This window comes from Sardina pilchardus, chromosome 1 (assembly GCF_963854185.1).
Source record: "Sardina pilchardus chromosome 1, fSarPil1.1, whole genome shotgun sequence".
Lineage (NCBI taxonomy): Eukaryota > Metazoa > Chordata > Actinopteri > Clupeiformes > Clupeidae > Sardina > Sardina pilchardus.
This window is the reverse complement of record NC_084994.1, coordinates 18696534-18714525: the sequence shown is the minus strand read 5'-3', so window position 1 is coordinate 18714525 and position 17992 is coordinate 18696534. Positions and strand designations below refer to the sequence as shown.

At 39.9% G+C, this 17992-nt stretch overlaps 2 protein-coding genes across 3 annotated transcripts; both read right to left on the bottom strand.

The window, feature by feature from the left end:
- Nucleotides 1-4507: 4507 nt before the first annotated feature.
- Nucleotides 4508-6664, bottom strand: LOC134083921 (uncharacterized). Its single transcript, XM_062539837.1, has 5 exons — nucleotides 6396-6664; nucleotides 6044-6139; nucleotides 5705-5794; nucleotides 5264-5316; nucleotides 4508-5016 (listed from the first exon to the last, which is right to left on the bottom strand). Exons 1-5 carry the CDS (start codon nucleotides 6553-6555, stop codon nucleotides 4771-4773), a joined length of 645 nt encoding a protein of 214 aa, XP_062395821.1. The 5' UTR covers nucleotides 6556-6664; the 3' UTR covers nucleotides 4508-4770.
- Nucleotides 6665-10149: 3485 nt separating this feature from the next.
- LOC134083937 (uncharacterized) lies at nucleotides 10150-17332 on the bottom strand. 2 transcript variants are annotated; one of them, XM_062539839.1, is made up of 5 exons: nucleotides 17165-17332; nucleotides 16606-16768; nucleotides 15023-15128; nucleotides 14208-14310; nucleotides 10150-14117 (listed from the first exon to the last, which is right to left on the bottom strand). In XM_062539839.1, exons 2-5 carry the CDS (start codon nucleotides 16728-16730, stop codon nucleotides 13849-13851), a joined length of 603 nt encoding a protein of 200 aa, XP_062395823.1. In that variant the 5' UTR covers nucleotides 16731-16768; nucleotides 17165-17332; the 3' UTR covers nucleotides 10150-13848. The 2 variants fall into 2 exon arrangements, with proteins under 2 accessions (XP_062395823.1, XP_062395822.1); XM_062539838.1 differs by having other exon boundaries at nucleotides 16606-16737; nucleotides 17165-17330.
- Between the last annotated feature and the right edge of the window lie 660 nt (nucleotides 17333-17992).

Sequence of the window (17992 nt, the reverse complement as noted above, 5' to 3'; positions counted from 1 at the left end):
GTAGACTTTTACGGAAAAATTTCGTTTCGTCCCCGGGGGTCACTCCCCCCCCGCGCTGGCCCCGCCCGAAGCCCAAAAATTGCAGTTTTTCCTACATAACTACCTGAACCGTGGCACCGAGGATGACAAATTTTTTATGGTATGTTGGTCTCAAGAGCTCGGATCAACTTAGCTTATAACCAGTCATTTGTGAATTGCACCCCCATGGTAAAAATTGAAAATGTAATGTAATATTGCTTTAATTGCCCCTATCTTCAGATGAGATGCTATGAACTGCACCAAATTTCATGTGTATGATTAACCTGACACCCTCTGGGAGTATGCCAAGTTTTGTGGACTTTCATCCATGGGGGGCTATAATAAATGTATTTATGTGTGCATTAAGTGAATGGTCCCTCAACGTGGCTGCTCTACACTGAAGCCTAGAATGGCCCCATGGCCCCATGTAGCTGTGTCACTGGCACCCCCGTGGCTACCCTGTGCTTACCAAATAAAACAATTATGTATTTATTACGATTTTATATGAGAACGTCAAAAGCAGAACTAATGCAACCACGTTCAAACACTGCAGCCTGCTGCCACTGGTGTGTGGCGCTGGCGCTGCTCAGTGAATGATAGATCAGACCAGAGAGAAGAAGACAAACGAAGAAGATGGAGTTGTGATTTCTCAGTTCCGAATGGCGGCCATATTGGAATTTTCTTTACTGTCGCTAGTTTCACACTACTTGATTTCTCATGTTGCAGTAAGCTAAACGATTTCATCTCTTACGTGACTTGTTGTTCTTGCACGTAACTGTGTAACCGTCTGACTGATAAAGAAGTTGTTAAATGTCTTTACGTTTAGAAACATAATCAAGCAATTGCAAACTCATCCAAGCAGATGCGAATAGCCTACAATGTCAGTACTCAAACCACCAGTAGCAGGCTTAGGACTAGGTAAGTAAAACATCTCTTCTCTATATCTCTACCATTTTCATTTTAAAAACTGTATGTAAAGCGTAATTCTATCCAACACCTGTTTCCAAAATGTATTTATAGAGTCTGTACATGTGGTCCCTAGCTTGGTTTGCCCGAAAATTAAGTGGAAATATCCTTTAGAAGTGTTTACTTTAGGCGCTAGTTAGCATGTAACAGCATCTGAATTAATGAACTGGCATGGTGCATTTATACCTGACGATCTCTTTCAAGTAATTTAAATAAAAAACGGACCTCATGGTTAATATTTATAGAGTCTGTACATGTGGTCCCTAGCTTGGTTTGTCTGAAAATTAAGTGGAAATATCCTTTAGTAGTGTTTGTACTCTAGGCGCCAGTTAGCATGTAACAGCATGTGAATGAATGAACTGGCCACTAGCATGGTGCATTTATACCTGACGATCTCTTTCAAGTTATTTGAATAAAAAACTGACATCATGGCTAGTATTTATAGAGTCTGTACAAGTGGTCCCTTGCTTGGTTTGTCTGAAAATTAAGTGGAAATATCCTTTAGAAGTGTTTGTACTTTAGGCGCTAGTTAGCGTGCCAGGTGTCATACCATTGCAGTAATCATCTCACTAAACACGTCTTTTCATATCCAATCTGTTCAACAGAGTTTGCCAGTCAGACCACTACACCTTTGCCAGCACCACCACCCAGCAAGCTTCATCAACTCCAGCCATGCCGGTAAATACAGTGCCTATTGACAGCCTACACACCCCTGTTCAAATGCCAGTAGCTTTGTCCATTGTTAAATCCCCGTTGTTCTTAAATGTATTGTGTTTCGGAAAGGTATTGCATTACATTACTCTTCACCTTTTGCTTTTGTAGTAGAAAACATGTTGATGGTAGTGAAAAGGTAGTAAATTCAGCTCAATTTTTTTTGTATGAACCCTGCCATTGCAGTAATCATCTCACTAAATACGCCTTTTCATTTCTAATCTCACCTCAGACTGGATCACAGTACCAATCCTCAGTACATTCATGCATACCCTATAGTATTCTACTGCTCCTTTAGTCATGTTGATTGTTGATTTGCTTTTTAATTTTCCTGTTTACATTGTTTACATTGTACTGTATGTTGTGTGTGGTGTCTTAAGCTGCTGGGACCTTGAATTTCCCCTTGGGGATCAATAAAGTATCTATCTATCTATCTATCTATCTAATCTGTTCAACAGAGTTTACCAATCAGACCTACACCTCTGTTAAATTCGCTCACAACGCTGCCAGTAACACCCCAGCAAGGTAGAACTGCATTTTCATTAATCTGGCACCAATATCAAGGGAGAAACAAGCCATGAATGTCTGTCACAACTTCTTTGCATCTTTACTTTCCTTACATCTGAAGAGTGTGTTACATATATCATTATTAAAAATAATTTTAATAAATTGTTTAAGCATGTACAATAAATAAAGCATGTAAATGAGCATGTAAAATAAATAAACAAAAGCAAGTAAAATAAATAAATAAACAAAATGTATTGAACCTAATACTATGTGTGGTGTGTCTGTGTGATAGTTGCTGAGGATAAATGTTTTTATATTGGATTATTAAATTGCAGAATACATTTATAGGTTTCTCATCAGCAGGCACTGTCTTCACCTTAGTAAATTTGGTAACTTTGGTAAGTCCTGTAAATAATTGTAAATTGTTCTGATTGAGGGCAAATGGAAAGTGTTATAATGTATTATTGCTATTTTAGTGCATCATTTTCATTATTATGGCCATAAATAAGGCCAATTAGAAGCTGGTGGGTAGTAAGCGGCAAAAGGGTGGCCCTTTATCTGGAGCCGCTTCTGAGCCGCTGCTGGACAGCCAGAGAACTGATGAGCAAAACTCCAGCGGGCCACTGGTGGTTACCGCCGTTGGACCGCCAACTCTGCCGCTGGTTTGTAACAGTAACTTTAGCATTAAATGATTGCAAAATATTTATTGAGGTGAGTTTAACAAGTGTAATTTCATTGGCATATAATTCAGGCCTATAGTAGATGGCTAAATGGCTACAGTAGAAGGATACACGAAAAGCCCAAACTACCAAAATCTTCATATTTTATTACCACAGTTTCTATCTATAGGCCTCTCTTATTTGGTATACTGACTAGACATTATTGAACAAACATAGGCTATTCATCTGTATTTCAGTATCTCAGTAGGTTAAAGTATTTTTTAGATACCTCCCTGAAATTACTTTTTGCAGGTTGTGATGTCTTCTATACGTTCTGACGTTACTGTTAAAATGGCGTAACTGTTAAATTCCAATATAGTGAGTAGGCTATTGGCAAAACCGATTGGCATTTTTATGTTGAGCCGGCAGGGGGCTCAGTTTAAAAAGTAACTAAGTTCGCACACACACATCAACAGATTCACACGCACAGATAAACACACTTCCACGGATTCCACACACACACACACACACACACATGCGCACACATGCACATTCACACACACAGACAGACACACACACATCTTTATACAAGCAAACTCACACATGCACACACTCATATACACATGAGCTGCAAGAGTAGGAGATATACATACAGTATATTGCACAAATCGGAGATAAGGCAGGTTTAGACTTGCTGCAGACAACGCGTTTGTGTTCGTATCATGACTGCCTCGCGTATTTTGCGGTCGTTTGGTGCGTCGGTCGTGCACGTCGTCGCAAGCGAACATGACGCGTCTGCGAGATGCAATACTGATAAGAAAGTAGGGGGCGATCACTACAAAAAAAGGTGACTGCAAGATGCATTATCGACATCGAAGCTGGGGGCAATCATGAGAGTAAACAATGGCACATGGCCACATCCACATCTGATGTTACTATTCTCCCCCTAGTGAAGACCTCCAGTAGGGTGCGTAATGCTGCAGCGAGTCTGTACACCGGACACAGCAGGTCGCACACGGGCGCATATGCTTACGGTTGGTCTAACAGCAAGTATAATCCCAGCCATACAGGAAAGTTGACGAGCGTAATTCGTTTTGGAGAGAATGTGCAGAACTGAGCGGCGGTCATATTGTGTACCGCTATGCGGTGCATCTAGTTACACAACACTTTGTATTGCTTTGTACTCATGTTTTGCTTAGATGCACATGTCATTGTCTTCGTAGTTGTACTCTGCACAATAACAATACACTTGAATCTAATTCAATCTAACAAAATAACAGCATAAATGTACAGATTTTAATCCTCAATTTAGTTGGCCCAATACAAGTGTACACATGTGAAATGTATGCTTGTGTTATAAACTTGCACAGCTCATCATCTGTCATGGATTTTATTGTATGGCCATGCAAGTATATGCAGTAATGCAAAGGCAAAGCACAGTATAGCCTATAAAACTACCAAATGAATGTCATACATAGAAGAACATAAAAGTGTAGTTGATCTATCATTTTCTTGTCACTAGATGACAGCAGAGAGTGGAAAACTACTCTACTAGAGTACATCTAGTGCGGTCCAATGAGGCATCAGATGACGCAGACTGATGACTTGTACGCCCCCCCCCCCCCCCCCTTTTTCATTCATTTAAAACACAAAGACATTTATTTTAGCAATGCAATATCATTAACAGAGTGCGTCTCAGGGGTATGTTCAGTTGTTAATGACAAAACAAAGAGAAATCAGAAATAAAGCCATATCTAAAAACAATTGAACATTACAGTAGGTAGGCTCTTTGCAAGGAACTGTGTCCAGTTGAAGAGTACTACAAACAGTGGGAGTTATGGGTAATTGAGCAGTACTGTAACAATGTTCATCAATGGATTTGTAATTGTGGGTGATGGACACATGATCATCATCGCAAGGGATTGTGGGTGACTGACCTTTCAGCCAACTCATCAGTCGGGACGGCATGCATTTGAATTACACTGTGCGAGGCATGCTGTGCGAGAGGTCGTTGACATGCAGTGGCAGAGCAGGTAACGTGGCGATGTGTGTGGTCATCACTCTGGTGTGCAGTGAAGAGATGGCCAGGTTTGGTCAGTTGTGAGGGGCAGTCATCTTCCTTGACCTCATAATTTATGTCATCTGCAAGAGCAAACTGGAAGGGATAGGCAAAAGAAGGAACAAAGAGACAAAATCAACACAAAAGGACTAAATCAAAATATGGTGTTTGGATTTCCTGTCAAGTCATCCTCTTAAACTCTTCCAAGATGTTAGTAAACCAAGTAAAAACTAACTTAGTAAAACTAAACACTTAAACTGCTATAGTGTTAAATGCCGGGAGGCCTTATCAAATAGGATATCTGAGTCTGAGTGTCTATTTTTACTGAGGGGATTTATGATACCTCATTGTGGTTTCCTGCACGAGCGCTCATCCTGCTCTGTGTGCGTCCATACCCTGAGAGAGAGAGAGAGAGAGAGAGAGAGAGAGAGAGAGATCATGATCATCACTTTTTCTGCTCCGTCAAGAAAAACATATGCTTGTTCCTCCCTGAGGGTCTCAATAAATGTGTCTGTCAAAGGCACCTGCATCTCTGGGAGGATCTATAAATAATATGTGTTTATCATGTGTGTGTGTGTGCGCGCCCAACATGTTTGTGGGTAGTTGTGTGTTTCCTAACCAAGGAAAAAAACCCACTTACACATGTGTGTGCATTTGTGTTTTCGATTACTCTATGCATGATCACATCCAAATACATCCACAGATGACACACAAGAAACACAGTGACAAGATAACCGATGTGTGTGTGTGTGTGTGTGTGTGGGGGGGGGGGGGGTAGTCCTACCTCTGTGACATTTCTTCCTGAACAGGAAAATAATCAACAGAACGACACCAAACAGCAGCACAGCCAGAGAAGCTGAGATACTGACAGTCCCTAACAAACACAGAAGCAAAAACAGATATCAACATAATAACCACAATAGAGTATCATCATAAACACAAACACACAATCACAAAATAAAAATTAAACAAATAATTAAATAAATGAATAAATAAATAATAAATAGCCAAGTAAAAATTCAAACAAGACATACACGGCCATAATGAGGGACAGAGCTGAAGAGGTGAGAAGACTGATCGACTGAAGATGACAAAATTTGATGTGAAACATTTTTGTGATTACCTGCCGATGAAGTTGGTTGGCCTTTCCATATATTCACAGCTTCTGTCCTTGCTACTGCTGTTGTAGATTCTTCAAATGCTGGAAAATCCTCTGCAACTATTCATATAAATGACGACACACGAGTTACTCTCTCTCTCTCTCTCTCTCTCACACACACACACACACAAACACACACACACAATACACACACACAAACACCACTAAAATCAGAATAGACACATGTTTTGAAATGTACAGTGCGTATGATTGTGTGTGTGTGTGTGTGTGTGTGTGTGTGTGTGTAGTGCACTAGAGAGTAAGGAAAGTATTATTCTCTGCATCACATTTCCCAGTGACTGAATGAGAAACCTACCAAAATTATTAGGTTTGTGTAGTACTGTCAGGCTACCGTTATGATGTAAATCTCCAGGTTTGACGTGTCGTCCCGTCAGGCCATCATTGTGATGTAAATCTTCAGGATTGTCTTGTGGTGTTGTCGGGCCACCTTCATAATTGTCCTTTTCTCCAGACATATTTTTCTTTTTGCACGCTACTCTTGGAGCCACTTAGAGCAGCTGTGCATGAGTGGATGCCGTAATGTCCAAAAGGCTGACTGGTTCCATGTGACTTGGTAAAGGGGACTCTTTTTTCTCTCTGAAATATCTCATCCTCTTTTCTTCTACCCCTCCCTCCCTACCCACCAACCCCCTCCCTCTCTCTCTCTCTCTCTCACACACACACACACACACACACACACAAAAACACGCACGCACACACGCACGCACGCACGCACGCACACAGACACACACACACACACACACACACACACACACACACACACACACACACACGCACGCACTCACGCACACAGACACACACACACACACACACAGACCTTTTCCATCCCTGGGCCTCACCTATCTGACATAGAGATCTGTGGTGAACAGTTTCCACCAGGCCGTGTTTATGCTGCATGCATGAAATCAAGAGTGTTCTGCTAAATGATCATGAACAGCATTACGCAGAGTTGTACATGTATAGAAAGATGAACACCAATGTTACAGGTGACAGTAATGCAAACTGAACAGTGCTATTTTCGACTATTTTTCAGTAATGTTCTGTGGTCTAAAAGTGGCTACAGAAGGTGACTATAATTACAATGTCACCTGGACAGGATGCCCGCTTGTAGAACAGTAGGGGTACAAACAGGGTAAAAAAACTAAGTTTTTGGCTTGTCTGCCAATGGAGGGTAAACCGAGCCCGACTACTACCATAAGCTCAATATTTTAAGATTGCGCATGAGTCTGGGGAGTCTGTTCTAATGCACAAGAGGGGTGATCATTGTTCAAAAGACTCTTGGGATAGTCAACCAATTAGACCATCGATCTGGTGTGTCTTTTGGATAAGCTAGTTTGCGGTTATACCCAAAGTTTGTGGACAAGAAGCAGAGGAGATAGATGTGCAGGTTTCCAGCCTAGGGTAGACCAGCAAATTTCCACTAACTCCAATTCAAATTCTACCCGTCATTGCAGATTTTTTTACTGGCATTTGGCAAGTGGCAATTTCAGAGTAGCAGCTCTCACGTGACACCTAGTGACCACATAGTGAAAATGACAGCCTTGCACACTCCTCTGCTGAGTGAGATGAAGTTCATAACATTCAGAAAGACTGCGTCACTGTTAGGCAGATACGGCCTCTTAAGAATTCCCCTGTTGGCTGAGTGATGTTAAGGCTCTGCAGTTACTAACAGAGATACCACAATGTCACTGAGATGTCAGATGTCACTGAGGGGAACTCCCCACCTGCCACCAGTGCACAGACTACAACTTCTCTTTTGATTAAACGCTGCTTTGAATAAAACTTTGTTAGCCAAATAGATGAAGATAAATACACAGGTTTATCTTGAGGCTGGGAATGATAGGGACATGTCCTTTACAATATCCAGCAACTTCTAAATGGTCCTTATCAATTACTTTAAAGGAATAGTTCGGAAATTTGGACATAGGACCTCATTTTCGACTTAGCCGAGGTGATATAGGTCAGTGGAGACAGTTTTTTTTTTTTTTTTTCACGTTTAACCCCTTCTTTAAGTTGCAGCGTTCTCCTCAAAATTCCGAACTATTCCTTTAATCTAAAAATTAAAACATTCCTGTCAGTTTATTGAATGCATTGGGTTAGTTAGCAAATCCTTTACCACTACCAACACCGGCACATTATTAGGTTTCACCTGAATATTAGACTAGGGTGACACTACCAGGCCAAATCCAGTTCAGGTTCATGAAATAGTCTGTATAGCTATTTCAAAATGCATCACTGCGACAGTTTGAAGCTTCCTCTGTAGAATTCCTTCTGGAATACAATTCCAAAACACAACTGAGACTGTTGGAACTTCTTACTTTGCAAGGCTTTTCGGTAACACTTTACATTACAGATCGGTAATAAGTGGGTAATGTTGTGGTAATATGTATGCAATTTCATGGCAATAATGTTTTTAAACCACATATTACAAATAATTAATGTGTAATTTGTAGACAATTACTGTGCAATTACCATACAACAACAATGCAAATAACTTGGATTTAAGGGTAAAATAAAATGGTAATAACTGCTGTAAATATGTACTTACCGAAGCAATTAATATTTAGGATTTACTTACTGTGACATAATATGTGACCTGTTATCTGTTGTTATGATGAAATAAATTAGGTAATTTCACAATAACTATATGGTATCAGGGCTGTAAAATAATGTTTTGTCTTTTCTGTACAGTGGGGAGTTGTTGAAATCCTTTCGAAAAGACAAAACTGCATTTTACAGCCCTGATACCATACAGTTAATGTGAAATTACCTTATTTATTTCATCATAATACAGACAACAGGTCACATTTTACCATCAAACTAACTACCACAAAAACTTTGACCATTGTGTAGTTGTGCCATAACACTTAAAAGTTACTATGTCATTTAGTCCTTCATAGCACCATCATGTTGGTATAATTACAGAAATAATATGTCACAATAAGTAATTCCTAAATATGTATTGCTTTGGCAAGTACATATGTACAGCAGTTATTACCATTTTATTTTACCCAAGTTACTCACATTGTTGTTGTATGGTAATTACACAGTAATTGTCTAGAAATTACACATTAATTATTTGTAATATGTCGTTTAAAAATATTATTACCATGAAATTGCATATATATTACCATAACATTACCCACTTATTACTGATCTGTAAGGTAAAGTGTTACCGGCTTTTCAAATGCTGTTGATTGGATGTTTGTTTTTTTATTGCCTTTGTATGCATCCATTAAAGAAGCTTGACATTCATATTTGACTATCCTGAGAGACATTCTATGGATTATACTGTTGGTTGTATGTTTCCCTCTCTCCAACCCATCGCATTCTCTATTTACAATTATTTATAATTCACAGCTCAAGGGATGGCCTGGCCTAATTCTCATGTGTTCCTCATGGGCTGTAGCTTACATTTTACTCAATTGAGTCAGTTTAAAATTAAATTAATCCAGATGATCTGTTTAGGAGACACTGTCCACAAACACTTATCTGCACCAGCAGGGGTAGCCCAAAATCAGATAGGACACTGATTTTTACAATGAAAAGCGTCTTTTTTCTGGTATTTTGTATTGGCAGCATGCATTTGTGCCTCACTATATATTGTGTGCCTGCTGCACCTCACATTTGTGCAAAGGCATGTTGAGGCCCTCAAAATGTAAACAAGTTCAACTCAAAGTAATAAAGCACCTAAAGTCATTCTCGTTTTTAGTATACCTCCTTTTACAAGCAGCAAAGTCTGATCTGTATGTTCTTAATAAGCATCCAGTCTGATCCCTATACTCTCAATATTAAACCATAATTTGTAGTTGTACTTGTACATTTGTACTGTAAAATAAACACATACTTTGGAAGACCATAAGCAATAAATAACTAGTAGAAACTCAGTAAGCATCAGTTAACTGAGAGGTTCCAAGTTAACCTTATAAGTTAATGTGTGGAACAGTTTACCACTAGAACATTTGAAGCTTTTCCTATAGTCATTTTTTTGTAATAAATTACCAATAGTTCAACTTTTTTGTGTGTGGTTTAAAATGCAAAACATCAAACACATTATGGCATTTTATTGCAGTTTAAAAACAAAATAACAGTAAAGATGCACTTTATAAAAAAATCTTACAAGACTTCATCATATTAGAAGTGGAATTATTCACTTCGTACTTCATGAAATTAATCTTATATGTCAATTGTGATATCTATATTTCTATCTACATGTCTTCATTAACGGATGTATCGCTCTTCCATACTTAACACTAGAAGCGCCAAGCGCCGGTCATTTGACCGCTGACGCGTATTCCTAGAAGCGCCGTGGGGGTTTGACCTAGATATACCTAGAACTGCCGGGCTGCGGTCATTTGACCGCAGCGATTACAAAAAAAAAAAATCTTTTCACTCGATTAAATTCCAGGACCCTACGTTCACGACTTTTCCTAAATACGCGTGTTTTGTCACCCAGAATTTTTACATGATCAAAAGCACACCGGTACAAGCTAGTTTAGAGCTATTTTGCGCTCACTTATGTGACAACACTATGTTGTCTCGCGTTCGGCCATTTTTGTCCAGGCTGCTATTCTCTTTTCTCACAGCAGATGTCGCAAGGATTTCCTGTCAGTCGGGCATGAGAATAATATTTTACCATAAAACATATCGTTTATATATGTGCAATATGTATTATATATGTGCTTTATTTTAATAACTAATAATATATTAATAAACATATTTTCGTCGTAGCCTATTTATGTACGTAGGGCGCGTATGCTTACGTACATTCATAGTTGTATATCTTATCTTCTATTTGTAGGCTATCTTTTAAAGCTCAGACTAATGTATAAGCATTTTCTTACATATTTGCTGGACTGACTGAGTTACGTCAAGTCAAATACCTATCCTAACGCAATCTTCGTACAATGTCAAGTGGCGCAGCGTTAACACTCCTGTCTGCAACACCGGAGACCCGTGTTCACATCTTGGCAGGAGCGAAATACAGAACCTTATATCGATTTAATTTACTGACCGTTTTTCAATGTCGATGAACAATTATTTTTTGTTAATGGTTTTTAATAACAACCTATCTGAAATAAACGGATGAATCACAATATGTTTAGGCCTACCATTAACGAAAAATAATTTCGCCAGCCAATCATTTTCTGCCGCTATCTGACAAACTTTAACTAAGCCAGTTAGACTTTTTGCATCTAAAATAATTATATCATAGTGACACGCGAAAAAATAAACGATAGCTTAGAAACTAGGCCTGCATGAGATTTTCCCACTGGACACACCACATCAGTATTGTGCTTGTTGCTACGATACACAGGACTCAAAGTGAGTTGACGACCAATGAAAATGACATGGGGAAAAGAAGGAAACAAAGTAGCCTAGCCTGATTTTGATCTCACCTTAGGCCTACATACTTTCCTAATTCCTACGTTACTCAGACTTTTGTTAAATCGTAAGGCCGCGGTTGCACAAACACCAAAACCAAAGATTGATGATATGAACCAAATATTCTGGAACAGATGGATTTACAGCATTGAACGTGATAGGCTATTAGGCTACTGCTGCGACTTCCACCGTTTCCTCTCCAGAGATTGCTGCGCGTTCACAACGCAATGAACGCATGCAGTCTACATTGAAGTGAAACGTGCAGAACGTTGTCCAAAACAATACAATAACATTGTGTGTTGATATTTAATACAATATACACATCTGTAGACATGAAGTGGCAACTAAAGCCATTATCAGTCATGAAAACTGTGGCGGCTGCATTAAGGTTTTGGCTGAGCCAGCTAGCCAGCCAACAACTTCATCAGCCAGCCGTTCTCAAAGCAAATGGCTTTGGGGTCTATACATAACACTATCCATTGCAGCCTATTTGAAACCGATCATCCCCCCTCCCCCATACACTCGTCTAGGCTAGGCTACAGACATCACCGAGGCATGAGGACAATTAACTGCTTCCCCACCCCCACCCCATCTATCTGTCCCTGCATAGGCCTACTAGTCTGTAGGCTGACTGTTTAGGCAACTCGTGGAAGAATGCGCAATGTTTCATCGCATATGCGCATTTCAGAATGTTCGAATTCGCCAGCGTGCGTCTAGTTATGTGAATAGAAAAGAATAGAATATAGCCTACTTTATTGATGCCTTGTTCAAAAGGACTTCAGTCATGAATAGGTTGGGAATCGAACCAACACTCCTTGAGTCCTCAGGCCGAGCTCTAACCAGTGAGCTACAGCCTTGCTTATCAGGCACGTGAAAATGTGTGTGTCAATGCTGAATCTCGAATTCACATAGAAGTTAGCTTAGAAAGAATAGGCCTATAGCTTTTTTTCAGCAGACATCGCAAACATAGCCTACACATTCGCAAAACGGAGAATTTCATTCACTCATTATTTTAAATTATGCTACTTCTCACGCCTATGCCTGCTCAGCATAGCTCTCTCTATCTCCCTCCCTCCGAGGTAGCTAGCCTAGACCCTATAAGATGCTTCTCCCTAAATGAATGAAAGTTGTTTTAGAAAGTAGCCACGGTAGCCTGTAAAATGCGGCATGAAATCCTGGCTACTGTGTAATTGAAACCAGACTGTTAGGCTCTTTGTTCCAGGTGACCAGGTCCGATCATTTTCGGCGGCGCGAACATATAGGCTACCTATTAAATGAATAGAGGTGAATTTGGGGAGTGAATTAGAACTAGCGACATTCACTTTTAGAGCATTTTAGTTGAAAGTCAAGTTGCTTAAGGTTTGTTCAAGAACTCTTCCAAAGTTTTTACCTCAAACAACACAAATCAACACAAATACATGAACAGATAACTCAAACGTGCTGTATGTCATAATGAAACAAACAATCACAGATTATCAACAACACGGTCTGACACGAATGACACATGGTTTAGTGCAAACTGAATTTATGACCAAACGATTTCATTCGTGCACGAAGCGCCATCTAGCGATCATTATGTGTAAGTAAAAGCCTCCCAGTCTAAGGACTCAGCGGTCATTTGACCGCCTCGCCGCACTTTAAGTAGTTCACAACAGCACGGCGCTTCTAGTAGGTCGTCAAAGCGGTCAAATGACCGGGGCGCGGCGCTTCTAGGTATAAGTGGGTCAGAACGGCGCGGCGCTTCTAGTGTTAACTTAATGAAATGCATCTGGTATACCACCTTTCCAACTATGACTTGAAGAAAAAATTTATTATAGAAAGCCAAACTTGACTCTCTCCCTTCTTTCTCTCCTCCCTCTTTATCCTCCTTTCCATGTTCCCTCTCTTCCACTCCTCTTCATCTTTCACGTCTCTCACCTTCATCTCCCTCCTTTTCTTCTCCATCTCTCTAATCTTCTTCTTCTCCTGCTGTCTTTTCTCTTTTTCTTCAGTGCATATCTCTCTCTCCCTCTCTTCACACCTCCTCCTCTCCTCCTCTCGAATGACTCGCTTGGCCTCCTCTATTTTTCTCTGAGCCTCTCTCTGGACTCTGTCATACATCTCATAGGTGTATGACACTCCCTTTTTCTCACTGAGAAGGGCAACCACCTTCTCCAGCAGCGTTGTGACCTGACTCTCAACTTGTCTGTCTCTGCTGTTGAAAATGTGGTAACGTCCTGCACAGCTTCTCACGAGGCACTGGACGTCAGAAAAGCTCTCGGTTAGAAAAGCCTCCACAGTTTTACCCTCAAGCTGATCCTCTCCAGTGTACAAGACAATGTTGAACTTCAGAACTTCCTCTCCTAAGTTGGTTTGGGTCCATCTCACCATGTCCCTCTCCTCCTCTGTGATCTCCCTTGTGGGATCACTACTGAGAACAGGGGGACCCCTTGAATCTTATCTATGGTGTCAAATAACCTGCCTGATACAAGTTTATCAGTGACACTGGGTGTGGCATTTGCACTGATGCCATTGTGGATCTCACAATGTTTAGGGACAACCACTGAGGACGCCTCCTCTCTGAAGGCGTCTTTTTCCAGGATGGTCTTACCAGAGGCACTGTTGCCAGAACCGGTTTTACCCACACTGTTCTCTAAAAGCAAAACAAAAAAACAAATTATTTTCTCAAGGTAACTGTAAAGTATGTATGTGAAAAACTCATTCAAACTCAAATATATTTTACCTGATGGTGTAATCCATAACAAAGCCAAACCGCTGATCAAAACAAGTCCAGTGAAGATGCAATTTTTGCTTTTGATGGACCATTGCTTAGACGAAGACCTTGACTGAAATAGCAAGATGAAAACATTACATTCCAAGGCAAGGCATTTTTATTTGTATAACACATTGCATTCACAAGGCAACAATGCTTTTTTTTACAAAGTCATAGTAAAAAAATGAAGAAAAACAAACGAACAATACATAATGAAGTAATTGAACAACAAGCTAGCCTACTTCCATTTCGGACATTTCAGAGAGGCTTTGAGTTGAGGTTTTTTGAAGTAAGAGGATATAACAGGCTGCAGTTAAGCATGTGTGTGTGTGTGTGTGTGTGTGTGTGTGTGTGTGTGTGTGTGTGTGTGTGTTTTGTCTCTTGGCATGCAAGCTGGATGTGACATTGGGGGTGAGGCTCCATCATTAATTCTATATTTGACTTCAAAGTTCGAGATTGAGATATAATGTTGATATATACAACAGTCCAAAATTGTGACACCCCTACTGACAAGTCCTTTGGTCCCACCCCGTTTGCAATAGTGTGTAGGGACTTGCTTGACTTGCTAGGAACATTGCAACACAGCTTTGTTGACTTGCATGCATTTTATACAAAAAGGTAGGTATTTAAAGAGCACTGCTCATTTTTATTGTTGAATACAATTACATTAAGGGTAGCTCACTCAAAAGTGTATGTGTGTGTGTGTGTGTGTGTGTGTGTGTGTGTGTGTGTGCGTGTTTGAAGTGCTGCATAAATCCCTTGTGGGCATATCTGTCTATCAGCACCTGTTGTACGGAGGGTTCTGTCACTATTTGGCTGTGTAGCTCTTGAGGTTCTGAGCTGCTGTCCATCACACACATCTCAGGTGGAGCGGCTCTGCAGTCGCTGCCTCTACGGTGAAATATGGGGAACGCACGCACATTCTTTAACCATTAACAAAGTCACAAAGTAGCTAGTAAAAGTAGCAAATAGTATACTGAAAACATGTACAAATATAAAGTGTATGTCTTCAACAGTTTTGCTGTCAGTCTAGGATTTCTGACGTCATGAGTTTACTCCAGAGACAATACACTAATTTAAAACAAGTTCAAACGTGTTTGCCCTGGTGGATCTGCACCTCAAATAGAACACAACCCTCATCAATAATAAAGGTAAACAGTAAAGATAGATGTAAGCATACTTATTCTTTCAGTAATTGGAAATACTATTGAATACATTTTTTTTTTTTATGTGAAATAGACTTGGCTGTTGATTCACTGCTGTGGGAAATCCTCCACCTATAGCACTGAGGTGTCATGGGGACTCCCATTGTTGGCTAAGGAATATCATGAATAGTACTAGGAATATAACTTTTCTCCTTTGTATATCTGATATGGTAGCAGCAGTTTAAAGGTTGTATCAGTGATTGCAGATCCAAACATAAATCATCACAATCATCTAATCTTTCCTCACAATGCACTAGCTCCCCGCCCAATAAGCAGGCCATCAACAAAAGTGTCTCCGTAGGCAACCCAGGCTCCAAGATAGATCAGTACACAAAAGCAATTGGTACTACCAGCCACTCAAGGCCAAAATCACCAACTGGGGTGGGTGTTGTTGGGTTTTATTTTGCACTCGTGCACGGCTGCACACGAAGTCAGAACTGAAGGAGGGCAGCGTCTGCCATTACCTATTCGAGAGCTGTCGACTAACAAGTGGATTAATGTCTGAATCACTCCCCAATATCATCAGGTCTTTTCCAAGACAATAATACATTTCGGGACGAATATTGTGTGTCTGTCGCTTTGAGAGATGCACTTTCATGATTGTTTTTTTTCATGACGCACAAAAACACGGAAGGGAGGGGGGAGCTAGCTTCATTTGTTTGGGATCTCGCTTCAAAAAATAACAGAGGTGACGTGCAATCGCTGATACAACCATTAAGCCTGTAACGACTTGCATTTGAATTCCCCTTTTGTTCCTGTGCCTTGCACGTGTTCCACACCAGAAAAATGTTTCCTGATTGCCAAATCACCCTTGCTGAGGTTGCATGCCAGGACCTGAAAATATGCTGTCCTAGTGTGTAAGGACTTGCTGTGTAAATAGGAACAAAACTTAAGTGAAAACAAGCAATGTACTGTATTTCTGATTAGACATAAGTCAGAGGACGAAACAACATACAGTACGTTTTTACTTAAACCAAGTATGTTTAAAATGCACCATTTTGTTCACACTTTTTCATTGACTTGCATGCATTTTATATAAAAAAGATAGGCCTCTGATTTGTGTTGTTGAACTCAAATATCAAGACATCAGGAATTCATCTTGTGAAGCAAAGGATTTAACACAGACTACCAGTCCAATGGAAAAAAACACTTCAAAGCCTTACCTAGTTTTAGCATCCACTCTGCTAAAGACAAGCCCTGTGTCCATTGAAGAGTACCCCAGAGAAATGTCATCCATTCTTTGAGATTTACCTTCTCCCCTTGGCTTGTTGCTGCTGTCAGATTCCATTTCACTTCTGCAGCGAATACCAGAATATGGGACATGCACTATTTGCCAAAGAAATTCAGTACACATACACACAGGGACAATTGAAAATGTATTATGTTAAGAACTTGACTCCAAAGGGCTCTATGTATGTCAATAAAAAATTCAAAGTATCTGTTTTTGAATGGGTCTACCGGAAACCATCTGGGAATAGATATAAAGTGTTTATGCATGTTGATACACATGCCACAGCCTTTTTTCAATAGTGTATCTGTTCTTGCTTGCACATTTTACAAGTGACTTGAAGAGACACTGCAACTGTGTTATGCAATCCGTTAAATTCAACCAGTGTTTCTCTTACAGCTACAACTCTTTGTTCAACTTCTACTATCATTTGCCATTTGGTGCAACATTTTATGCTTGCACTTGAAAAATATAAAAACAAATAACGCGCGTACCTTTTTGAGTGTGAAGTTTATGAACAGCCTGTGATCAAATGTCTTCGGTATTCCCCACCCTTCAGAATTGCAGCATTGCCAACGATAACGCCAAATAAAGGAATACTGCAGAGCGTTCAGTCTGCTCCTCATATGCTGCTCCGGTTTAAAAACATGATTGGCTGGCCAGATCAGCACCTCAGGCCGAGCCCTGATTGGCGATACTGTACCTTGGCCGTTTGTTTTTAAAAGTATACAGAGTTCAAGATGAACACTGTGTATTCCACCTGAACAATGACTAAATGAGAGTTTGCGTATGTGTGAATGTGTGCGAAAGGGTGGGGTAAAAGGAAGTACAATGCACAGTAACAGCCTTTCTCTTCAGCTTCTTTGGAAAAACTTTGTGGAATTGTCAGTTTGCACATATAAACACAGACAAGAATCGAGTGCCAAACTACAATGACATGAATAAGCATTCCTTTATCCCCCACTGGGGTTTTGACAAACTGTTCCAAACACACAGCTCAATCTCTGCTAGGTTTTTGTCCTAGAAACATATACTGTACTGTAAGTGGCATCATTAGAAACATTATCAACTAGTTTCCAAATATATATCTTTATATTTTAAAAGAGAATGTATCAATATTGCACTTTGCAAAAACAACTAAAGAAAATCATAGGATTTCAGTCCTCTCTATGTTTTTTTTTTTTTTTACTTATATTCAGTATAACAGCCTTTCTCTTCAGCTTCTTTGGAAATACTTTGTGGATTGTCAGTTTGCACAGTATAAAGACAGTTTTGCTTTTAGTCCATTATTTAACATTACGTTTGAATGGCATATTTTAAGT

Bases quoted from the DNA above. Each gene is read 5' to 3' on its own strand.
- LOC134083937 (XM_062539839.1), bottom strand. From the start codon at position 16,730: ATGGAATCTGACAGCAGCAACAAGCCAAGGGGAGAAGGTAAATCTCAA. The intron at 15,129-16,605 runs GTAAGGCTTTGA...ATTTCACCGTAG, and splicing joins AGAGTGGATGCTAAAACTAG to AGGCAGCGACTGCAGAGCCG. The intron at 14,311-15,022 runs GTGCTGATAGAC...TTGCTATTTCAG, and splicing joins CAGAACCCTCCGTACAACAG to TCAAGGTCTTCGTCTAAGCA.
- LOC134083921 (XM_062539837.1), bottom strand. From the start codon at position 6,555: ATGTCTGGAGAAAAGGACAATTATGAAGGTGGCCCGACAACACCACAA. The intron at 5,317-5,704 runs GTAGGACTACCC...TCTCTCTCTCAG, and splicing joins CAGGAAGAAATGTCACAGAG to GGTATGGACGCACACAGAGC. The intron at 5,017-5,263 runs GTATCATAAATC...TATCCCTTCCAG, and splicing joins GTGCAGGAAACCACAATGAG to TTTGCTCTTGCAGATGACAT.